General features: G+C 47.9%; 1 protein-coding gene across 1 annotated transcript in view; it reads right to left on the reverse strand.

Annotated features, from left to right (window-relative positions):
- The window catches only part of C9H1orf146 (chromosome 9 C1orf146 homolog), a 150,460-nt gene that overhangs the window by 115,354 nt on the left and 8,859 nt on the right, over positions 1 to 26,247 (reverse strand). Inside the window, exon 2 of the mRNA XM_063938750.1 lies at positions 13,944 to 14,025. Coding sequence (XP_063794820.1) covers positions 13,944 to 14,012 — 69 coding nt within the window. The 5' untranslated portion in view covers positions 14,013 to 14,025. The remainder of the gene's footprint in view (positions 1 to 13,943; positions 14,026 to 26,247) is intronic.

Raw genomic sequence — 26,247 nt, forward strand, 5'->3', positions numbered from 1 at the left:
TTCCCTGAGGACCACGTAGCCGCCTTGCACAATTGTTCAAGGGTCGCACCCCGGCAGGCAGCCCAAGAAGGTCCAACCGACCGAGTAGAATAGGCCTTAATGGTAGCAGGAACTGGACGACCAGCCTGTACACAAGCATGTGCAATCACCATTCTAATCCATCTGGCCAGAGTCTGCCTGGAAGAAGGCCAGCCACGTTTGTGAAAACCAAACAATACAAAAAGAGAATCAGATTTCCTAACGGAGGAAGTTCTCTTCACATAGATACGGAGAGCCCGTACCACATCCAAAGACCGTTCTTTGGGAGACAACTCAGGAGAATTAAAGGCCGGACACACAATCTCTTGGTTAAGGTGGGACGAAGACACCACCTTAGGTAAATACCCTGGCCGTGTTCTAAGAACCGCCCGGTCACGATGAAAAATCAAATAGGGAGACTTACAGGATAAGGCACCCAAGTCCGAGACCCTTCTAGCAAGAATAGGACCTTAAAGGAAAGTCACTTAAGGTCAGCAGAGGCAAAAGGCTCAAAAGGAGACCCTTGCAAGGCCTCCAAAACCACTGACAAGTCCCAAGGGGCCCACCGGTGGCACATAAGGAGGCTGAATCCGCAACACACCCTGAGTGAACGTATGGACATCAGGTAGGGTGGCAATCTTTCTCTGAAACCAAACCGACAAGGCAGAAGTGTGAACCTTCAGGGAGGCCAGACGCAAGTCTAGGCCCTGTTGTAGAAAAGCCAATAATTTGGCCGTACTAAACTTGAAAACGTCATGATTATGAGACGCACACCAAGTAAAGTAAGCATTCCAGACCCTATGGTAGATCCGAGCAGAAGCCGGCATACGGGCCTTCAACATAGTTTGAACGACAGCCTCAGAAAAAACCCTTGGCCCTCAGGACGGAAGCCTCAAGGGCCATGCCGTCAAAGCCAGATGGGCCAAGTCCTGGTAAACTCAAGGGCCCTGAACAAGGAGGTCTGGTCGTTGTGGAAGTAGAAGGGGATGATCCCACGAGAGACCCAGTAGATCGGAGAACCAGTGCTGCCTGGGCCAAGCTTGAGCGACTAGAAGCAGGTTTCCTCCTTCTTGCTTGAACTTCCGTATTACTTTGGGCAGGAGTGACATAGGAGGGAACACGTACGGTAGCTGAAAGTTCCATGGAATTGCCAGAGCGTCCACGAACGCAGCTTGAGGATCCCTTGTCCTTGCTCCGAAGACCGGAACCTTGTGATTGTGTCGAGACGCCATCAGATCCACATATGGAAGTCCCCACATGTCCACGAGAAGTTGAAATACCTCCGGATGGAGGCTCCACTCTCCTGCGTGCACGTCCTGACGATTGAGATAGTCCACTTCCCAGTTCATGACTCCCGGAATGAACACTGCGGATACGACTGGCAGATGGCATTCTGCCCACTGAAGAATCCATGATACTTCCTTCATTGCCATGCGGCTTCGAGTGCCGCCTTGATGATTGATATACGCCACCGTGGTGGCGTTGTCTTACTGTACTTGAACAGGCCTGTTTTGTATTAGATGCTGGGCCATTGTCAACGCATTGAACACTGCCCGCAGTTCCAGAATATTTATCGGGAGTAGAGACTCCCCCTTGGTCCACCGACCTTGAAAAGAGTGGTGTTCCAACACCGCGCCCCAACCTCTCAGGCTGGCATCCATCGTCAGAAGGACCCAGTTGGTTATCCAGAAGGGACGGCCCCTGCTCAATTGTTGGTCCTGCAGCCACCAGCTCAGTGACAAGCGGACCTCTGGAGACAATGAGATCATGTGAGATCTGATCCGGTGAGGCAGGCCGTCCCATTTGGCCAGAATTAACTTCTGCAGAGGGCGAGAGTGGAACTGAGCATACTCCATCATGTCGAAAGTCGACACCATGAGACCTAGCACTTGCATCACCGAATGTATCGACACTTGCGGACGAGATAGGAAGTTTCAGGACTTTCTCCTGAGACAGGGACAACCAGGGCTGGTGCAAGGTGTCTCGGCACCCTAGGCAAAACTTAAGCCTACTCCCCCCTCCCTTAGAATTTGACGGCAGATCAGAACCACTTGGCCCATCTAGTCTGCCCTTTTTTTTATTAATTTTTTTTTTCTCTAACCTTATTTGATCCTTATTTCTTTGTAAGTATATCCTTATGTCTATCCCATGCATGTTTAAATTGCTCTACTGTCTTATCCTTTACCACCTCTGATGGGTGGCTATTCCACTTATCCACTACCCTTTCTGTGAAGTAATTTTTCCTCAAATTTCCTGTGAACCTCTGTTATTTACGTTACTTCACAGTAGTGCCTCTTATTGATGTTACGTCATACAGTAGTGCCCCTTATTCATGTTACACCACAGTAAAGCCCATTTACGTTAAACTACATATTACGCCACACAGTAGAGTCCATTCAAGTTCTGTCACAAAGGGCCCATTCACGTCCTGCCACACCGTAGTACTCCTTAAACACATTTTGCCACACAGTAGTAGTGCCCTTTATAACATATTGTAATACAGTAATACCCCTATACATTATGCCACTTACACATTATGACACACACACAGTAATGCCTGTTATAACATTATGCCACACAACAGTATTGCCCTTACACATTATGCCACATTATGATTGGCTGCAGATCAATGAGCTCTGATTGGCTTGCGGACGGCTCCAGATTCAAAATAATGGAGTCATTGTCTCTCACAGGGCTGTCAGCTGGTGCATAAAACAAAAATGTGTGGCAGTGCTGGAGCAAAAATGCAAATATATATAGTTCAAGGTCTGAACATGGGACCCCCTGGGTAGAACGTCATTAAACTTGTTCAGAACAGTAAAACACGTACCGTCACTCACCAAAGGTTACCATTTCCATTACATGCCCACGTGGATAGTGAAACTGATAGCCCAAAGTATCCCACATTCTGAACTTGAGCATGTATGTATATATATATATATATATATATTATATATATATATATATATACACATACACACACACACACACACACACACACACAAAACAATTATATCAATGGGATGCAGTTAATTTGCTAGCTGTCGGGATTCCGGTGCAACAGGGATATTCCCACTTGTGGGTGTCCGCAACACCCATAGAGTGGGAACAGAACCTGTGGCCACCTAGCCCGCAATGTGGTGAGCGCAGCGTGCCCATGAGGGGACTTGCAGTGGACGTCCCACTGCCGGCATTCTGGTGGGTGGGATGCCGCTGTCGGGAATGTGACAGACGGCATCCCACCCGCTGGTAAACCATACGGAACCCATAAATAAATAAATTATATATATATATATATATATATATATATATAACAAATGTTCTGTAGGCGGCACTCACGGCTCCAAAGAAAAGAAGACAGGACGCTGTCTGACTTATATCGACGTTTCAATGTTTCCAATCAAACATTTTCATCAGGATCAATGTTTGATTGGAAACATTGAAACGTCGATATAAGTCAGACAGCGTCCTGTTTTCTTTTCTTTGGAGCCGTGAGTGCCGCCTACAGAACATTTGTTACATATGGGTGATTGCATGGTCACCATTGGAGGGCACAACATTATACAAGCTTATACACATTGCATTGAGGAGTGCCGCAAACAGACTTTGTATATATATATATATATATATATATCTCATTTTGTGTACCCCCTTGTATATATTTTATTAATCACCTCACCCCTTTTATACATTGTGCCTATCACACCCCCCAGCCCCCTTCCATTATATAAATTATAGCGATCAACCCTTATGTAGTGCACTATCATGATGCCATACATGATTATCACTTACTTATTTTGATGACTGTGGCTGGGCATACTTTTTGTCATAGATGTGGCTTGCAGGGCCAGGGCAGGAGGTGGAGCTGGCTAGGGTCGGGCAGATACAAGGGAGCCGGGAGCAGGCGCCAGGCGGGCGGCCGCCAGCAGCTTGCGACAAGCGGTGGACGGCTGAGGGGGCATGGAAGGCTGAGGGCAGTGACCGAACCTCCCTGCCTACGGCCTTGAGAGGGGCTGCTGCAGGGCGAGGAGGGAGAGGACGAATCCGCTGCTGCCTGTCCGGCCAGTATATAGACACAGCAGCATCGCACCAAATGCCTGGCTCTAGCCAATGAGAGGTGAACGGGAGCCGCAGTTGTTCCCGCTCGTTGCTGGGCGGTTGTGTCTGGGATCCGTCAGCAGAGGGGGCGCGGCAAGGTGAGGACAACTAACAGTGGTGGCTGCGGCTGGCCAGACCCGCGCCGCGGCAGCCACTACATAATAAGCCATTTACTACAAAATAAGCCGGAGCCTGCCGCCCTTTAGTGGCCGGCGCCCATAGGCAGCTGCCTAAAGCTGCCTAATGGTAGCGCCGGCCCTGGGGACAACCGTTAGTTGTGAGTGTCCAATAACGCTCCCAGGTGTAACATGCTCCGAGCAGGCACCAGGGAGGATTTCTTCCAGTTGATCAGCCACCCGTGGGATTTCGTGCACTGGACCGTCAGATCGAGATGACACAGGAGAAGTTCTGGGGAATTTGCCAGGATCAACAAATCGTCCAAGTACGGTAGGAACCTGACCCCTTGACGGCGGAATGTAGCCGTCATGACTGCCATTACTTTGGTGAAAACTCGGGGAGCCATTGTCAAACCAAAGAGTAACACCCGAAATTGGTAATAAAGGTTTCCCACCGCAAACTGCAGGTACTGTTGATGAGATACCGCAATAGGAATATGCAGGTAGGCATCCTGTATGTCCAGGGAGATCATATAGTTCCTAGGCTCCATGGCCAGAACAGTAGAGCGCAGAGTTTCCATACGAAACTTGGAGATCCGCACATGCTTGTTCAAGGACTTCAGATTGAGAATGGGCCGCGAGGACCCGTTCGGTTTCGGGACTAGAAACAGTGGTGAATAATACCCCTTGCCTCTCGGAGCCAGAGGCACCTGTACTACCACTCCTGTGTTTAGGAAGGAATGTACCACTGAATGCAACGTGTTTGCTTTTGCCGGATCCAGAGGCACATCTGTCAGGCAAAACTGCTGCGGGGGATGATTCTTGAAGGGTATGGCGTAACCTCGAGCGACTACTTCCCTCGCCCAGGAATCTGAAGTGGTCTTCAACCATTCCTGGGTAAAACCTAGAAGTCGGCTCCCCACCTTGGGATCCCCCAGAGGGAGGCCTGCCCCGTCATGCGGCAGGCTTGTCAGTTTTGGAAGCCAGCTGACGGGCAGCCCAGGCATGCTTCGGTCTGGGCTTGGCAGGTCTGGAAGCACGAGCTTGCTTTGGGTACGCCTGACCTTTTGCTTTACCTGGAGGACAAAAGGGCCAAGGGAAAGTACTTTTAGCCTTCTGTGTTGAAGGAGCCGTACTAGGTAGGCAAGCTGTTTTAGCAGCAGCCAGATCAGCCACAATCTTATTGAGGTCTTCCCCAAAGAGAATGTCTCCCTTGAAAGGAAGCACCTCCAGGGTCTTCTTGGAATCCATATCCACCAACCAGGATCTCAACCAAAGGATACGTCTGGCCAAGACGGACGTAATAGTAGCTTGGCCACCAGCACCCTGGGAGGTACAGAGAATCCATGGTAATATACGAGAGACATTGTCGAGCATGCTCAGATGCATTGGAAGGCTACTCTGCCTCTAGCGTCTGAACCCTCGCCTCAACAGCTTCAGTAGCCCAAGTTGCTGCAGTGGTTGGCCTACGCTTTCAAAGAACCCTCCACGTGTCTATCCGTCAGTTCCTTCAGAGAGGTGATGGAAGTTACTGGCAGAGCAGAAGAAACTACCAAACGCGCCACATGAGAATCTACATGGCGAGGAGTTTCCCAATATTTTACATAGCTCCGCAGAGAGAGGATAGCGAGCCAACAGTCTCTTATACGGTGTGAATTCCGTTCCCAGATTATCTCATGAGTCCTGACATGTGTCAGCCAGGAGTTGAGAATGAGGTAAAACTTGTTTAACTACCTTCTTACGTTTAAACCTATTCGGCCTTTGACAGTCTCAGGCTCAGGAACATCAAACACCTGAAGAATGAGCCTAATTGCTTCAATCACATCCGGGACATCCACCAATGATTTCCCTTCCCCATCAGAAACATCTGTGTCAGTGTCTTGTGGGATCAGTAAATGTACCATACTCCTTAGAGGAAGTGTCTGGGATAGCAGTGGATTGGGTGGAGGTAATGGCCCATTTAGAAGACGACTTAGTCTTAGGCGGGCGAAAGTGACACTTAGATTTAGTCAGTGACCGGTTCAAATGCTGTAACTGAGTTGAGATTTGATCTGCCCATGGTGGATTAATAGCAGGGACCATAAACTGCTGCATCGGCACAGATGGTCCCACAGGGGGGTGCCAATTTAGTTACAAGCGTGTTTAACAGCATGGAAAACGTAGCCCAAGTTGGGCCCTGTGATGCCCCAGGTGCTACCGACCTATTGGGGGGTAAGGAACCCCCTGAACCAGAACTCTCAGCTGCCAAAGTTTCCTCCATCACGTCTGTGGCCTCACTACCACGCAGTATGGGAGAAACCCCAGCGTCATTGGTGGTCATTCCGAGTTGTTCACTCGCTAGCTGCTTTTAGCAGCATTGCAAACGCTAGGCCGCCGCCCTCTGGGAGTGTATCTTAGCATAGTAGAATAGCAAACGAAAGATTAGCAGAATTGCTACTAAATATTTTCTTGCAGTTTCTGAGTAGCTCCAGACCTATTCCTAGATTGCGATCAGCTCAGTCCGTTTAGTTCCTGGTTTGACGTCACAAACACGCCCTGCGTTCGGGCAGCCACTCCCCCGTTTCTCCAGCCACTCTCGCATTTTTCCCTGACACGCCTGCATTTTTTAGCACACTCCCGGAAAACGCTCAGTTACCAACCAGAAACGCCCCTTTCCTGTCAATCATTTACCGATCAGCAGTGCAACTGAATAGCGCTGCACGAACAACAGCAAAACTGCTAAGTTTTTAGTTAAATAACTTAGCGCATGCGCTCTGCGTACCATGCGCATACGCATTTAGCAACAAATCGCAGCATAGCGAAAATCGGCAATGAGCGAACAACTCGGAATGACCACCATTGCCACGTGTAGCAGACATAACTATGTGCACAGTATTGGGCAACGAGGTACAAAGTGTAACGGCAATATACCCATCTAGAACTCTCATTAAAGCGTGCCTAAGGTAGCACAGACTGTGAGTTCAATAGATATAGATTATATGGTGACTATAAATCACAAGTAAAAATACACCGTCAGTATATCTTGTGATACAATCCTATATTAAACCGAAAGAAAAACCTGAAACACATTGCCCCCTCAGGTATAGCAATATAGGAATAGCACGCTGAGTGAAATACCTTGCAATAAGGCAACCACGCAGCAGCTACATGCACACACACAGATATAGTCACACACGTACCATGCAGAAATTATGTACCATAAAACTGCACTGGACTAGCAATACAAAGTAATACTCAGTATGGCCAGTGGTCGAAGTGGGGCGGTATACGGCGGTATGGTATACCGCCACTTCTCCACAGACCCGGAAGTATTTATTTATTTATTTTAATTTGCACTGCAGTGTGCGCTGCGTGCAGCCTCGAGCCAGCACAGAGAAGCAGCAGGGGCGGGGAGGAGTGGCCAGCCTAGTAATCAGCAGCACTACTACGTCAGTGTCCACGTGTAGCCGCCCTCCCGCCCGCAACACCAACGTTGGAGCCTGCCCGCACCGCCAGACCACCGCTGGAGCCCACCGGCCAGACCACCGCTGGAGCCCGCCCACACCCCACACCGCCGCAGAAGCCCGCCCACACCCCACACCGCCGCTGGAGACCGCCCGCACCCCACACCGCCGCTGGAGACCGCCCGCACCCCACACCGCCGCTGGCGACCACTAGCCACATCACCGCTGAAGCCCGCCCGCCATCCTCACTACTTTCATTAAATTAACCTACAGTAAGTGTTTTTCTGCTGCCATGCTGTGGCACTGTGGGGGCATCTGTATACCTGGCACTGAGGGGGCATTTGTATACCTGGCACTGAGGGGGCATTTGTATACCTGGCACTGTGGGGGCATTTGTGGATGTGGCACTGTGGGGGCATTTGTGGATCTGACACTGTGGGGGTATTTGTGGATCTGGCACAGTGGGGGCATTTGTATACCTGGCACTGTGGGGGCATTTGTGGATCTGGCACTGTGGGGGCATTTGTATACCTGGCACTGTGGGGGCATTTGTGGATCTGGCACTGTGGGGGCATTTGTATACCTGTCACTGTGGGGGCTTTTGTATACCTGGCACTGTGGAAGCATTTGTGTACCTGGCACTGTGGGGGCATTTATGGATCTGGCACTGAGGAGGCATTTGTGGATCTGGCACTGAGAGGGCATTTGTGGATCTGGCACTGAGGGGGCATTTGCAGTGTGGGCATTTGTGGATCTGGCACTGTGTGGGGAATTTGTGGATCTGGCACTACAATGTGCTACAATGTGAATTTCGGCTCATTCAGTGTGCTACAATGTGAGTTTCGGCTCATTCATGTGAGTTTCGGCTCATTCAGTGTGCTACAATGTGAATTTCGGCTCATTCAGTGTGCTACAATGTGAATTTTGGCTCGTACCGTGTGCTATAAGGTGAAAGGGGCACCCTTTTGGGTGACCAGGCTCCTTTCTCTGGAGCGCGCGCGCGCCTTCGGCGCGCACATAATTGCATCCTTGACTTTTGCATACCCCAACTTCAAAATTTCCACTTCAACCACTGAGTATGGCTATATGTGTTAACAATAGATATAACAATGCACAGTAAACACTGGATGTATATCACAGGGTGTTTGTACCACACAACCCTGAATGTATGCCCTCTTTCTTAACTATCACTGTTCCAGTGACAGGTAGAATACTTAAGAGTCCTGTAAGAAGCACAGCACTGGCAATTAGGTGGTTCTACTGAGGAGGATTTGCCCTAGCCATCCTAGAAACAGCGCAGCTCAAGCTATGATGGCCATTGGTCAGGAGTGAGGGAGATATGCAGCTCCAGGGCGGGAACATTGCAGAAATGGCGCCCTGGGGGGAGGGGCCTCAGGTCCGATCTGCTCCCCCTGCTGGCATCCCCACCGGGCGCTGCGGGCAGTAATAAGCGGGGTTAAACCCCCCCAGACCTGTGCCCCTTAACTGTCCCTGGTGGCTAGTGGAGCGGCTGCCCAGTAATCAGTGTCCACGCCAGCGCGCCCGCGGCCCACCTCCTACGGCCGTGCTGGATCGCGATACAGTGCGGGCACAGAAGCCCCTTACCTCCCCCTTGTCAGTGGCCTCGCGATCCGGGAGGTTGGAGTGTGTGTGACTGACCTTTGGAAGAGACCGGAGCCTCCGCTGCAGTGACCCGGCAACCAGGGCGTGGGAGTATACAGCGCCGCTGGGGGTGATGGAGCTGCACCAGAGACGTCTTTTAGACATAGCCTGCTGCACCCCTTGTAGATTCTTCTTCTTTTCTGTCAAATTTAAAGCTAAGAATAGGCTGCCGGCACCAACTACAAACTGAGCTCCTGTGCAGGGAGGTGGGGTGATATAGGAGGCGGCGTTGTGCATCTTGGGAAGAAGGTCAAAGCTTTGAGCCTGTTGGTACCTCGGATCAAGATCTTACTCTACACCCCCTGATGTGAATCCTTGTGGAGCCCAGTGTACCCCGCAGCAGAAACAGCAATAACCTGATCAATTGAATAAACATGCTAAGAAGGAAAACCAGCTATCACGTGTAGGTTTCTATAACATGGAGACATATGGAGTGAGCATATTACATACCGCCTACTTTTGAAAAAGCATTTCAGGGAGACTGTGAAAGTAACACGTATCAGTGCGGACATGTACAGCTACATCTGAGGCCTGTCCTAAAAATGACTTACATCCAAATGTAAATGAGCCCCAAAGTAAGATCTACTTGTTGAAGAAAAGACACTGATATTTTTCATGATTTATTTGAGTATTGTGTTTTACAAGAGGTATCATATACTGTAAGTGGCCATGAGAAATCTTATTTAAAATGCATGTAGTAATAGGGATCATTGGGTCTTATAACCAATGCAGGGGAATTGCGCTGATGAGCCCATTTGAATGTATGTATCTCTGATTTATTTCCCCCCAAAAAAATGTAACAGCTGCATAATGGGGATAAGGTGTAATCAGGGAGATTGATGCACTATTCAAGGAGTCAGGGAGATTGCGCCTATTTCAGGGAGTGTCTCCTGCAAAATGCGGGAGAGTAGGCAACTATGGCATATTATTGTGTACAGGTGGCATGTATGTGTGTGCCCATTTATTATTCCATCACGTGCTAGAATGACTGTCATGTTGCAGAAGTAATGTCGGTTGATCTCCTAACTTGAGACATAATTAGGTGGTTTTGTAAAATGTTCTTTATATACATCTAATAAAATTATGATCCATTAAGAGCATGTTCAGAAGAGCATTTTGAGGGTTTTTAATGCTAAATTCTAAATGGACAATGCTTCATGAACTGTGTCAGTTTATCACATGGTCGATTGTTTAATCTGTGGCTCAAAGATCAATGCCAGAATATTACTGATGCTGCAATATAGCTCTGTATTTCATACGACCAGGGCCACCATCAAGGGGGTTCTGGGGGCACAGCTGTCACAGCCCCAAACTCTCTGACAGAGAAGGAAGAGCTCGGGAAGCTCATGCCACCGTCCGCCTGCCAGTCCCCATCCGTGTCCCTGTCTGTCTGCTGCCCTCTTGACAATATCCCTCCCAAAATGGACGCCGCCTCAGAGGAGACAGTTATTAAAGATACTAGAGGAGCCTCCTCTAGTATCTTTAATAACTGTCTCCTCTGAGGCGGTGGCCATTTTGGACGTCTTCAATACTTAGAAGCATGCAGGTGCGAACAGAGGCCCCCATCTAGACTACAGACCCGCAGCAGCGGGTGGGGGAATCTCCTCACAACGGGTATAAACCCTGAGAACGAGCAGAACCCCTGACAACGAGCAGGTTCTGGCAGCATTAATGTGGCGGCATAATATGGTGTCAGGGGCAATACTGTGTGGGGCATAATATGGTGTCAGTAGCATTATTGTGCAGACATAATGGTGCAAAGGGCATAATATGGCTTCGCATGTGCATAGGTGTTTTATTCTATTTTTAAAAAAAATATATTTATTTTTTATTTTATTTAATTTTTTCCAGGGAGGAAAGGTGGGGTGCTGCCTATTTTGTCAGTCCTGGGCCCCACAATTTCTGATGGTAGCCCTGCATGCGACGTCTGGATGACCAGGTCACCCAGACTACACATACAGTAATTAGGATGAGCAGATCAGCCAGACCACACATAACTAGGATTTACAGATGAGAAAGACCACTTATAATTAGTATGAACAGATGTGAAAGACCAAACATAATTAAGGTGACCAGAATAGTCATTAACATTCAAAAACAAATGAACACAGACCCTCCAACATGACCCGCCCCACTAGGTACAAAATGTTCTGTTTCTGGACTTCCCTCTTAATTTATGATTTCCATCACCTGTGTTGAACTAGTTAAATGATAAAAAAGCTGTTTCTTCACAGGTGATGGCAATAATAAATTAAGAGGGAAGTCCAGAAACAGATCATTTTGTACCTAGTGTGGCGGGTCATGTTGGAGGGTATGTGAACATGCTGCATGAATTACATGGTAATCCGCATGCATACCTCCCAACATGACCCCCTCCAGGAGGGACAGAATGCTCTGCTCCTGGACTTCCCTCTTAATTTATGATTGCAGGCACCTGGCTGAAACACCTTTCTTTTCCATTAACCTGTTCAGCACAGGTGACAGCAATCATAACTTAAGAAAAAAGTCCAGAAGCAGAGCATTGTGTCCCTCCTGGAGAGGGTCATGTTGGGACGTATGCGCATGTATACTCAGTATATTTTCATGTAGTGGATGGTGGATACAGTCTGACAGGATCTATGCTAATTATAAAAAAGATAGAGCATCTGAAATTAAATTCACTCCATAATCTATATGGCAGAACTGGTCAAGCTGCTTTTCCCCCTTTTTCTTCACAGTGAATCAAATTTCATGAAGTATCTATTAAAATGAAGAGGGAAGTCACTTTACTTGGGTAGTTGTGTCATTTTATTTACATTTCACAATTAATCCTGTATTTCAGAAACAGATTTTTAATTTTTGGAAATTGTGCTATAAAATAGTGGGGATGATTCAGACCTGATCACTGCTGTGCATTTTCACACAGCTGGCGATCAGCTACAGGGGGTAATTCCAAGTTGATCGCAGCAGGAAATTTTTTAGCAGTTGGGCAAAACCATGTGCACTGCAAGGGAGGCAGATATAACGGGTGGTCTTCAGTATGCCGACTGACGGGATCCCGGCGCACAGTATACCGGCGCCGGGATCCCGACAGCCGGCATACCGACACTTATTTTCCCTCGTGGGGGTCCACGACCCCCCCGGAAGGGAGAATAAAATAGTGTGGCGCGCGTAGCGAGCCCGCAAGGGGCTCATTTGCGCTCACCACACTGTCGGTAAGCCGGCGGCCGGGCTCCCGGCGTCGGTATGCTGGTCGCCGGGAGCCCGACCGCCGGCATATCGTAGTGAACCCAAATATAACATGTGCAGAAAGAGTTAGATTTGGGTGGGTTATTTTATTTCTGTGCAGGGTAAATACTGGCTGCTTTATTTTTACACTGCAAATTAGATTGCAGATTGAACACACCACACCCAAATTTAACTCTCTCTGCACATGTTAAATCTGCCTCCCCTGCAGTGCACATGGTTTTGCCCAACTGCTAAAACATTTCCTGCTGCGATCAACTTGGAATTACCCCCCATGTGCAGTGCAGGGGAGGCAGATGTAACATGTGCAGAGAGAGTTAGGGTGTGTACACACGGTGAGATCTCTGCTATGTTCGATTTTGACTATGCGATTTCCCTTGAACTCCCCCAGAGCCCAGATAGCACAGATTGTACAGATTTTGACTATCTGTGCTTGAGATTTTGTCTATGTACGATTTTGACTAAGTGCCAATTTTGACTATACTTTGTACTAGATTGTACACTAGATAGTCAAGATTGACTTGCCTGCACAGTCTATCTAGCCTTACGATACCGACCCCACGGGAGCGAGCATCGGGATCGAATCTGTTTCGCAAGCTGCCTAGCACCATGAGATATGCACTAACTTTTCATAAGATTTTGACTATATAGTCAAAATCTTACAGATTTATCTCACCGTGTGTACACACCTTAGATTTGGGTGTGGTGTGTTCAATCTGCAATCTAATTTGCAGTGTAAAAATAAAGCATCCAGTATTTACCCTGCACAGAAACAAAATAACCCACCCAAATCTAACTCTCTCTGCAAATGTTATATCTGCCTCCCCTGCAGTGCACATGGTTTTGCCCAACTGCTAACAAAATTCCTGCTGTGATCAACTTGGAATTACCCCCATAGACCGCAATGCAACAGGCATTGCCGGACAGCGATAGGCTAGTGCGAAAATATCAATCGCACAGCCATTCGCAAGCTGATTGACAGGAAGAGGCCATTCGTGGGTGGTAACTGACCGTTTTCTGGGAGTGTCAGGGAAAACGCAGGCTTTCCCAAGCGTTTCAAGGGAGGGTGTGTGATGTCAGCTCTGGACCAGATCAGCCTGTTCTCATCGCACTGTAGGAGTAAGTCCTGGGCAGCGCACAGACTGCACACACTGGAAAAATCATTCAATGGTGAGTGAGGTGTAAATGGATTTGCAGCTGTCCGCTGACTGAGGGATTTTTTGCAGCTCGGCGTACACATGCGATCGCACACTTGCACGGCGAATATACACTCCCCTTGGGCGGTGACTCTCTGAACACAGGACAACAAATTTAGCATCCCAGTGATCAGGTCTGAATCACCCCATGTGTATGTTAAAATGTCCGTATAAGTGCACAATACCTGCAAAGTGTTGCTCACAATCACAGTGGTGCTCCAGGCCTCAGTCTTCTTTGCAGCTGGATTGGCCATTTTGTGCTGTCAACTGTAGGGAATATTACAATGTTTTCTGGGGACTCAACCAACTATTATATCAAAAAACCATTTGGTTAGATTAAGCAAACTATGGCCCTCATTCCGAGTCGTTCGCTCGGTATTTTTCATCGCATCGCAATGAAAATCCGCTTAGTACGCATGCGCAATATTCGCACTGCGACTGCGCCAAGTAATTTAACAATGAAGATAGTATTTTTACTCACGGCTTTTTCATCGCTCCGGCGATCGTAATGTGATTGACAGGAAATGGGTGTTACTGGGCGGAAACACGGCGTTTTATGGGCGTGTGGATGAAAACGCTACCGTTTCCGGAAAAAACGCAGGAGTGGCCGGAGAAACGGGGGAGTGGTTGGGCGAACGCTGGGTGTGTTTGTGACGTCAATCCAGGAACGACAAGCACTGAACTGATCGCACAGGCAGAGTAAGTGTGGAGCTACTCTAAAACTGCTAAGTAGTTTGTGATCGCAATATTGCGAATACATCGGTCGCAATTTTAAGATGCTAAGATACACTCCCAGTAGGCGGCGGCTTAGCGTGTGTAACTCTGCTAAATTCGCCTTGCGACCGATCAACTCGGAATGAGGGCCTATATGTATGGAACACAGTGGGGCAGATGTATTAAGCCTGGAGAAGTGATAAAGCAGTGATAAGTGCAATGTGATAACGCACCAGCCAATCAGCTCCTACCTGTTAATTTACATATTGCAGCTGATTGGCAGGTGCGTTATCGCTTTGCACTTATCACTGCTGTATCACTTCTCCAGGCTTAATACATCTGCCCCACAGTATTAAACTGATTTTTAAAACCTCATTAGCTTATGTTTGTGAGCACACAATACATTTCCTAGAATGAGTTCTACAATGGTGTAAAATTAATTGGGACATAGCTTGTTTTTTTGTATTCCCCACCCACCCTATTGCCTGGAACGGGGTAAGTGTGAGATACAAGAAAAAGAAAAAACTACCAGCGCTGGCTGATCATGTATGTAAAAACACAATCTAATATCCAAAAGGCTTAATAGATAAAATATCACATTTATTTCACATGTATAGACATATAAAAGAAAAAAATAGATATATTGTTTGTTCTAAATGAATAAAATATGCGATAATAAATGCCACAAGGTGCCTGAATTATTGGTAAGTCCACATTTGGCGATTAGTAACACTCAAGGAGACCAAAGTCACTGGAGATGTCCATCACTAATCGGTTATTTTTTGCATAAAACCGAAAGATTGCAGATGTGAGGTATTTACCAGTGATCCTGGAAGCAGATTGTGTCCACCTGTAGTATAGCTACACATGGGTGAACCACTTTTCACAGTAGGAGACTATGGAAAGTGATTCACTCGGCTTGTAAAACAATCTGATGGACGGCGGCAGCTAGCGATGATGCGGGAGCGCGCCTCGGCGCTAATCGCCCGCCCATACACACTGGCCGAGTTTGAGCTCTAAGTAGCTCAAAATGCCCACAGTGAGTTACTTTGAGCTCAAAATCAGCAAGTGTGTACGGGCAGTAAGGTCCCTTTGCTATTTATTTACATATTATTTATAATGACTGTCCACATTTCCCCTTAAGTTTCAGTGACGCAGATCGCTAGATTTACTGACTCCAGCAGTCAGCAAGATCACAGCCATTGAAGTCTGCCAGGCATTCCCAACCTCGGTCCTCAAGGCATACTAATAGTGCAGGTTTTAGTGATATCCAGGCTTCAGCACATATGGTTAAATCAACTATGAGGGACTACTTAAATCACCTGTGCTCAAGCATGGATGTCATTGCTATTGTGCCTCAGGGGCTGAGGTTGGGAATGTCTGATATAGGGTGACCATATTATCCCTTTTACCTGGGACGCTCATGGATTACACAGGTTCTGTGGCTGGCTGACTTCAAGCCTACATTTCAGCTGGCTTTAATCAATCACAGAACCTGCGTAATCCATGAGCGTCCCAGGTAAAAGGGATAATATGGTCACTGTATGATATATGCTTTTGAATTACTTATTGTAATGCTTACTTTTCCTGGGTGTAATATCCATACTAAACATAGAATATATTAACATGAAACAAGAAAAATAATATTCACTTGACAAATTCTGTCTTTAACCTGACCTAACTGTGACTGCCGGAGGACAGAACAAGGTGAAATGAGTGTTATCTGTCCATTTGTGAGCTCACATAATGGGGGTCATTCCGAGTTGATTGCTAGCTGCCGTTGTTCGCTGCGTAGCGATCAGTGAAAAAATGGCTAATCTGCGCATGTGTATGGTCCGCAATGCGCACGCGCGTCATATGGGTACAAAGTCCATTGTGGTTTTGCACTGGTTGTAGCGACGATTCCAATCACACAGCCGGCCGCAAGGAGCTTGACAGAAAGTGGGCGTTTCTGGGTGTCAACTGACCGTTTTCAGGGAGTGCTTAGAAAAACGCAGGCGTGGCTGAGCATTCGCTGGGTGGGTGTGTGACATCAACGCACACGAAGAGTAACTACAGGGCTACTCTTGTTTTGCACAAAACCATTTTGTAGGCGCTCTGCTGCACAAGCGTTCGCACTTCTGCAAAGCTAAAATACACTCCCCAGTGGGCAGCGACAATGCGTTTGCACGGCTGCTAAAAACTGCTAGCGAGCGATCAACTGGGAATGACCCCCAATATCCAGTACACGTACACACCATTCTCTCTGTTACAGACAAAAAAACACAAAACCTTAATTTGTCACAACTAATTTACACAAGACTGTATAACCTCAGCCTCTGCTGTTCTGTAAATTGTGACATGCCATGAGGACTGTGCTGCCCAACCAAAACTGCATGATAATGGAAACCATCTATATTAATGATTAACAAATATTGCTAATCTCCACCATAATGGAGAATGATGTTGAATTTCTTCTTGCTATGTAATGTGGGATGAGATCATTCAGGGTGATCAGACTATACACTAGTAATCTTCCAGCCTGCATGGTAACATTTGGTCCCTGCCACACTCTAATGCATAGCTGCGCACTGTCCCTAATTAACATGACCATGTAATATACATAAATTGTGTATCTGAATAGATCCCCCAGTGGCATTGTCCATCCACCCCAGCCAGTGTCCATAGGGTAGATGCTAGAATCAAGTGGGCTAAGGGACCTTTTCCGTCTGGGGGAGGAGTCACAACACAAGGGGGAGGAGCTAGGCCAGCGGGATAGTTCCTCTACTATCCACGCCACCAACTATTACCTTTAGTAATCAGGTGGCGAGCGAAGCAGAGCGGAGCGAGCCACCGAGCCCGAAGCGTGGCGAGCGTACTTTTCGGGTACCCTGTTCGCCCGTAGCTCCTCCCCCTGGTGACGTGTCTCCTCCCCTAGATATGTCAGAAGGTCCCTTCTCCCACTCCGAAATAGAATCAACCGTATCCATAGGTCCCTATTGAAGCTCCACCGCGTTCCACAGTGGCAATAAACTCTCAAAAGTACAGTATCTCTAGAAATACTCTTTGGCCCATAGATTACTAGTAAAAGTTTAAAAGTCAAAGTCAAAAGGAAGATGATAGATTGATAGATAGATAGATAGATTCTCATTTTTTTTCTCAGCATGGTACCACCTCTCATTATGTTTAGAATTAGGTTGTGCAGCAGTCCAAATTTACATCATTCACAGACATTTCGCATCAGCGGTGCAGCACAGCCGATGTTCCATACAGTATATGCAGATAAGCCAGCGCATCTGGCAGTGTGACCTTCCCTACACTTGTTGCAAGCTCTGACGGCACAGCTAGGCGGGCATTTGAATTCAAATGCCTGCCCAGCTGTGACATCTGGACAACATATCGATTGTCCGATTGATAAGTGTAGATGCTTAATTGAATCCGTTGCTCTGTTGGCGCAATGGTGCATCTGCCGTCATGTCGCTGTAGTGTGTACCCAACACTAGCAACAGCTGGTGGGCTTGGCCAGCAAGCATATGATTTTCCGCTGAAAGCAGGGAAGTGACATTTTTCCATTACTAACCTGCTGACATTAACAGTGAAGCTGCACCTGTCCAGCAGGCTAGGATGTGCACAGAGCACACTAGCAGCTAGAGGTGGCTACTGCTCACTGAGGCAGATTATCTCTCAGCACTGAAGGATGAGGATGCAGTCTCACTCTCTCTAACTGACACACTGGCCCTCATTCCGAGTTGTTCGCTCGCTAGCTGCTTTTAGCAGCATTGCACACGCTAAGCCGCCGCCCTCTGGGAGTGTATCTTAGCATAGCAGAATTGCGAACGAAAGATTCACAAAATTGCGAATAGAAATTTCTTAGCAGTTTCTGAGTAGCTCGACACTTACTCTGCCACTGCGATCAGTTCAGTCAGTTTCGTTCCTGGTTTGACGTCACAAACACACCCAGTGTTCGCCCAGGCACTCCCCCATTTCTCCAGCCACTGCCGCGTTTTTCCCAGAAACGGCAGCGTTTTTCACACACACCCATAAAACGGACAGTTTCCGCCCAGAAACACCCACTTCCTGTCAATCACACTCCGATCACCAGAACGAAGAAAAATCCTCGTAATGCCGTGAGTAAAATACCTAACTTTTGAGTAAAATAACTAAGCGCATGCGCTCTGCGAACCATGCGCAGTAAGCGACTAATCGCAATATTGAGAAAATCGGCAACGAGCGAACAACTCGGAATGAGGGCCACTGTTGTTATCCTCATATTGTTAAAATGGACATAAAAACCCTTGGCTATGGCTATGTCAGTGTCCAGCACTCCCTCATCTGAGAAAAGTAGTTTCAGTGAGAATACGAAGCCGTGCAAACGCTTTGCCGCCGCCCACTGGGATTGTATATTAGTTTAGCAGAAGTGCGAACGTTTTTATCGCAGAGCGCCTGCAAAAATTTTTTGTGTAGTTTCAGAGTAGCTCAAAACCAACTTAGCGCTTGCGATCACTTCAGACTATTGATTTCCGGATTTGACGTCACACACCCGCCCAGCGTTCGCCCAGCCATGCCTGCGTTTTCCCTGGCACGCCTGCGTTTTTCCGAACATTTCCCTGAAAACGGTCAGTTGCCACCCAGAAACGCCCACTTCATGTCAATCACTCTGTGGCAACCAGTGTGACTGAAATGCATCGCTAGACCCTGTGCAAAACTGCATCGTTCGTTGTGCCCGTACGTCGCGCGTGCTAACTGCCAATTTTTGGCCTGATCGCTGCGCTGCAAACAAATGCAGCTAGCGATCAACTCGGAATGACCCCCCTGGTTCAGAGATGTACATTAATCCATCGATTAATGAACATCTCCGAATGTTTTGGGGTCTGCGCAAGACCCATTCTGTGCATGTGCAGAACCAGTCCTGCGATACTGTGTGCAGTTCCCCCAAGCCTCTGCCTGGCATTTGGGGGGCGGCATGGGGATGTTCCTGGCCAACGATGTTGGATCCCTGTGTGTGAGGTTGGTCGCAGTGCTGGGATCGCAGCTACATGCAGGAGGCGTCTCTTCTACTGAGACATCAGTACGCATGCAGCATTGCGTTTTCATCCATCTCTGAATCAGGCCCATAGTACCTTATGACCAATTTAACTCAGATTCTGAGGTAAAACTTTGTTCTATTCATTCAGGTTTTTCCTCCATATTATGACAAGTATTTTGCTACAGTATTAAAAATAAATATTTCAATAAATACAAACAATATGGCTTCTTCACAGGGATGCCTGTCAAGGCAAATCTATTGTATAATTCCCTGGAACTGTCCAGAGCAGACAAATATATCCTGTCCGGGTATGGGCCATTAGGTCGACTACACTTAGTTCGACAGTCATTAGGTTGACCACCATTGGTCGACATGCAGTAGGTCGACATGGACACTAGGACGACACGGTCAATAGATCGACATGGAAAAAGGTTGACATGAGGTTTTTTACTGGTGTTGTTTTCTTCGGAAAGTGACGGGAATCCCCAATTAGTGCACCGTGTCCCCTCGCATGGCTCGCCATGCTTCGGGCAAGGTTCCTTGCTCCGCAGCCGCTGCGCTCGGCACAGTTTACCATTTTCAATTGTAGTCCACGTGGATCGTAAAGTATGAAAAAGTTAAAAAAATGAGTAAAAAAAAAAAACTCAAGTCATGTCGACCAATAGTGGTCTAATGCATGTCGACCAATAGTGGTCGACCTAATGACTGTCGACCTAATGACCATATCCCTCCTGTCCAGAGCAAACAGAATAGTACTGCCCATAGCTGGCATAGTGCTTCAGCCTGGAGCTGGCATCAAGAGTATGTAGAATGAAAGCTCTCACGAGCAGGGCCCTCTTCCCTCATGTTCTTATCCTTTTCTTACTTTAATAATCTTCAACTGCACCAAATGCAACGGTCTTCTACCACCTGATACTTATTCCAGTGTCATCTGCTGATGTAACTATGTTTTTTTACCCTGTACTTGTCCTATATTGTCGTCAACTGTAAGTTTCTGTTTTCCTGTTTGATTATTTGTTTATGTACTCTGAAATTGGGTGCTGCGGAACCCTTGTGGCGCCATATAAAACGAGATTTATGGTAAGAACTTACCTTTGTTAAATCTCTTTCTGCGAGGTACACTGGGCTCCACAAGGATAGACATTGGGGGTGTAGAGTAGGATCTTGATCCGAGGCACCAACAAGCTCAAAGCTTTGACTGTTCCCAGAATGCACAGCGCCGCCTCCTCTATAACCCCGCCTCCCTGCACAGGAGCTCAGTTTTTAGTTAACCAGCCCAATGCAGTAGCAGGAAAAGAGACGACAACGGTTAGTAGCCACATACACCACACTCTCACGACAGGAGAAGTGTCAGCGGCTAATGCCATACCAACCCAAAGAAGCTAAGTGCATCAGGGTGGGCGCCTTGTGGAGCCCAGTGTACCTCGCAGAAAGAGATTTAACAAAGGTAAGTTCTTACCATAAATCTCGTTTTCTGCTGCGGGGTACACTGGGCTCCACAAGGATAGACATTGGGGATGTCCTAAAGCAGTTCCTTATGGGAGGGGACGCACTGTAGCGGGCACAAGAACCCGGCATCCAAAGGAAGCATCCTGGGATTCGGCAGTATCGAAGGCATAGAACCTTATGAACGTGTTCACTGAAGACCACGTAGCCGCCTTGCACAATTGTTCAAGGGTCGCACCTCGGCGGGCCGCCCAAGAAGGTCCAACAGACCGAGTAGAATGGGCCGTAATGTGAGCATGAGCCGACAGACCAGCCCTCACATAAGCATGTGCAATCACTATTCTAATCCATCTGGCCAAAGTCTGCTTGTGAGCAGGCCAGCCCCGTTGTGAAATCCAAACAGTACAAAGAGAGAATCAGATTTCTTAATGGAAGCAGTTCTCTTCACATAGATACGGAGAGCCCGTGCCACATCCAAAGACTTCTCTTTGGGAGACAGATCAGGAGAAACGAGTGCCAGAACCACAATCTCCTGGTTAAGGTGGAACGAGGAAACCTCCATAGGTAAATATCCGGGACGAGTCCTAAGAACCGCCCAGTCATGGTGAAATATCAGATATGGGAAACTACAGGACAAGGCACCCAAATCCAACACTCTTCTAGCTGAAGCAATAGCCAGCAGAAACACCACCTTAAGGGAAAGCCACTTAAGATCAGCTGAACCAAGAGGTTCAAACGGAGACTCTTGTAACGCCTCCAAAACCACCAGCAAGTCCCAAGGAGTCACAGGCGGGACATAGGGAGGTTGGATACGCAACACACCCTGAGTAAAGGTATGCACATCAGGTAAGGTCGCAATTTTTCTCTGAAACCACACCGACAAGGCAGAAATATGAACCTTGAGGGAGGCCAGACCCTATAGTAAATCCGAGCCGAAGCCGGTTTCCGGGCCTGTAACATAGTTTGAATTACCGCCTCAGAAAACCCTTTAGCCCTTAAGACGGAAGCTTCAAGAGCCACGCCGTCAAAAACAGCCGGGCTAGGCCCTGGTAGACACATATGCCCTGAACGAGGAGTTCTGGGCGTTGTGGAAGTAGAATTGGACGCTCTGACGATAGGCCTTGTAGGTCTGAGAACCAGTGCCGTCTGGGCCACGCTGGAGCTATGAGAAGCAGAATTCCTTTTTCTTGCTTGAACTTCCGAATTACCCTGGGCAGGAGTGACACCGGAGGGAACACGTACGGCAGCCAAAACCTCCACGGCACCGCCAGCGCATCCACGAGTGCTGCTTGAGGATCCCTTGTCCTTGCTCCGAAGACCGGAACCTTGTGATTGTGTCGAGACGCCATCAGATCTACGTCTGGAAAACCCCACTTTTCCACTAGGAGTCGAAACAATTCTGGATGGAGGCCCCACTCACCGGCATGTACGTCCTGACGACTGAGAAAGTTCGCTTCCCAATTCAGGACTCCCGGAATGAAGATTGCCGATATGACCGGTAGATGGCGTTCCGCCCAATGTAGAATCCGTGAGACTTCCTTGATTGCCAGACGGCTTCGAGTGCCGCCTTGATGATTTATGTAAGCCACTGTGGTGGCGTTGTCCGACTACTCTTGAAAAGGACAGTTGTGAATTAAATGCTGGGCTAGGTTCAATGCATTGAAGACCGCCCGCAATTCCAGAATGTTGATTGAGAGGAGGGACTCCTCCTTGGTCCACCGACCCTGAAGGGAGTGTTGCTCCAGCACCGCGCCCCAACTTCTTAGACTGGCATCTGTTGTCAACAGGACCCAGTTGGATATCCAGAAGCAGAGCCGGCCATAGGCATAGGCAAACTAGGCAATTGCCTAGGGCATTTGATATGCCTAGGGGCATCAGCAGCTTCTGCTGATTAAAATGATATGCAGCATGCCTATATTCTGTATGTAGCATTTCATATGCAGATACAGCCACAGTCTCACACAGTATATAGGCATGCTGCATATCAGTTTAATCAGCAGAAGCTGCTTGTGCATCCTAGCCAATAGCAATGCAAATAAGATGCATTTTCATTAAGAAAAGGTGCCCGACGTTAGCATTGATGCAAGATTTGTGAGGACACATCTGTATCCAAGCAGAGGTAGAGGTCACAGTGTTAGTGGAAGTGTGAGTGCTGTGTGTATGTGAGTGGGTTGGTTGTGCAGTAGTGTTCAGAATATGTGTAAGGAGCATTATGTGTGTCATGTAAAAATGCATTAATAATGTGCAACATATGTGTAAAGGGCCACTATGTGTGTCATTATGTGTATGAGGGCATTAATAATGTGCGGCATATGTGTAACAGGGTACTACTGTATGTGTGTCATTATGTGTATAGGGGCACTAATAATGTGCAGCAAATGTGTAGGGGGCACTATGTGTGTCATTATGTGTATAAGGGCATTAATAATGTGCGCCATATGTGTAAGGTATATTATGTGTAAAAGGGCATTAATAAAGGTTGTCATAATGTGTAAGGCGCATTATGTTTATAAGGACATTAATGTGTCTCATATGTGTAAGGGGCATTACTGTGTGGAATTGTGTATAAATGCATTACTAATGTGAGGCATTATGTGTATAAGGTGCTCTACTATGTGGTGTTGCATATAGAAAGGGCACTACTGTGTCGTCTAATGTGAATAAAGAGCAATAAGGTGTGGTGTAATGTTAATAAGGAGCAATTCAGTGTGATGTAATGTGAATAATGGGCTTTACTGTGAGGAGTAACGTTTATAAGGTAAAGTGATACTACTGTGGGATGTAATATGAATTATGGACACTATCGCAAGATAAAATGTGAATAAAGTTTTAGTGCTGTGTGGCGTAATTGGAATTGGGGTTACTATTGTGTGGCCATGCCCCTTCCCAGCAAGAAGATGCCCCTTTTTGGGCTGTGCGTCAAATGTGCGAACTGTTCCTATTTAAAATATAGGGGGTATAAGGACTGCTATGGGTGAGGGGTGATGGTGCTGGGAAGGAGGTGCAAGGTCAGAGGCAGAACCAGCGGTGGTGCTAGGGGGCACCAGCCAAAATCTTGCCTAGGGCATCATATTGGTTAGGGCCGGCTCTGTCCAGAAGGGACGGCCCCTGCACAATTGTTGGTCCTGGAGCCACCAGAGCCGCGACAGACGGACCTCCGGAGTCACTGAGATCATTTGAGACCTGATCCGGTGAGGCAGGCCGTCCCACTTGGCTAGAATCAGCCTCTGGAGGGGGCGAGAATGGAACTGAGCATACTCCACCATGTCGAATGCTGATACCATGAGGCCCAGCACCTGCATCGCCGAATGTATTGACACTTGCGGATGAGAAAGGAAGCAAAGAATGAAGCTTCAGGACTTTCTCCTGACACAAGAACAACCTCTGGTTGTGAGTGTCCAATAGCGCTCCCAGATTCACCATGCTCTGAGCAGGGATCAGGGAGGATTTCTTCCAGTTGATGAGCCACCCGTGGGCTTGTAGAAACCGGACTGTCATATCTAGATGACATAGGAGAAGTTCTGGGGAATTTGCCAGGATTAACAAGTCGTCCAGATACGGCAGTATCCTGACCCCTTGACGGCAGAGTATCACCGTCATCACCGCCATAACTTTGGTGAAGACTCACGGAGCCGTTGTTAAACCAAAAGGTAACGCCCGAAACTGGTAATGGAGGTTGCCAATAGCAAACCTCAGCTGCTATAGGAATATGTAGGTAAGCATCCTGTATGTCCAGGGAGACCATGTAGTCCCCAGGTTCCAAAGCCAGAACTATAGAGCGAAGGGTTTCCATACGGAACTTGGAAACCTTCACAAACCTGTCCAATGCCTTGAGGTTGAGAATGGGCCGGGAGGACCCATTCGGTTTCGGGACTAGAAACAGCGGAGAATAGTACCCCCGGCCCCTCTGCGCAAGAGGCACCTGTACTACGACTTCTGTATCCAGGAGGGTCTGTACCACCGAATGCAGAGTGTTTGCCTTTGTCTGGTCCAACGGGACGTCTGTCTGGCAAATCTATGAGGGGTTCGGTTTTTCAAGGCTATGGCGTAACCTCGAGTGACGACTTCCCGTACCCAGGCATCTGAAGTGGTCTTCAACCATTCCTGGGTATACCCTAGAAGCCGGCCCCACACCCTGGGATCCCCCAGGGGGAGGCCCGACCCGTCATGCGGCAGGCTTATCGGACTTGGAAGCTGCTCTTTTTGGCTTTGGCTTACCAGGTTTGGAAGTGCGGGCCTGCTTGTTGTACGCCTGACCTTTTGCTTTACCTGAAGGACGAAAGGGGCGAAAGGAAGTACCTTTAGCCTTCGACACAGAAGGAGAGGTACTTGGCAGACAGGCAGTTTTGGCAGTAGCCAAGTCAGCCACTATCTTATTTAAGTCCTCCCTAAACAGAATATCTCCCTTGAAAGGGAGTACCTCCAGGGTTTTTCTAGAGTCCAGATCCACAGACCAGGATCTCAGCCACAATATCCGGCGAGCCAGGACTGACATAGTAAAGGCCTTGGCTGCTAGGATACCGGCATCAGAAGCCGCCTCTTTAATATAGCGAGAAGCTGTGACAATATATGACAAGCATTGTCTAGCATGGTCAGAAGAGATTTCAGCTTCTAACTCCAAGGCCCATGCTTCAATAGCCTCTGCAGCCCATGTTGCTGCAATAGTGGGCCTTTGTGCAGCACCTGTGAGGGTGTAAATCGCTTTAAGACAACCCTCCACACGTTTATCCGTAGGCTCTTTTAGAGACGTGACGGTAGTGACAGGTAGAGCTGAGGAAACCACCATCCTAGCCACACGTGAGTCTACTGGAGGAGGCGTTTCTCAATTCTTAGACAGCTCTGGTGCGAGGGGATAGCGAGCCAGCATCTTCTTCTGAGGCACAAACTTCATACCCGGGTTTTCCCAGGGTTCCTGACGTATATCCACTAGGTGATCAGAGTGAGGTAAAATTTGTTAAACCACCTTCTGACGCTTGAACCTATCTGGTTTCTTAGGAGGGACGGATGGCTCAGGATCATCCGAAATCTGTAGAATTAACTTAATAGCCTCCAAAAGATCAGGAACATCCACATGTGAACTACCCTCCCCATCAGCAGTATCTGAGTCAGAACCTGTGGGGTCAGTGTAAGTGCCGTCTTCATCAGATGAGGTGTCAGAGACAGCAGTGGATTGTGAGGAGACAAGCGCTCGCTTAGAGGACCCCTTGGACTTAGGCGAGCGATGGTCAGACTTTTTAGTAGTCAGGGACTGGTTCAACTTCTTCAATTGAGCAGATAAATCGACCACCCACGGCGGGTTAGCTGCAGGGACCACATACGGTTGT

The sequence above is a fragment of the Pseudophryne corroboree genome, chromosome 9 (assembly GCF_028390025.1).
Source record: "Pseudophryne corroboree isolate aPseCor3 chromosome 9, aPseCor3.hap2, whole genome shotgun sequence".
Taxonomy (NCBI): domain Eukaryota; kingdom Metazoa; phylum Chordata; class Amphibia; order Anura; family Myobatrachidae; genus Pseudophryne; species Pseudophryne corroboree.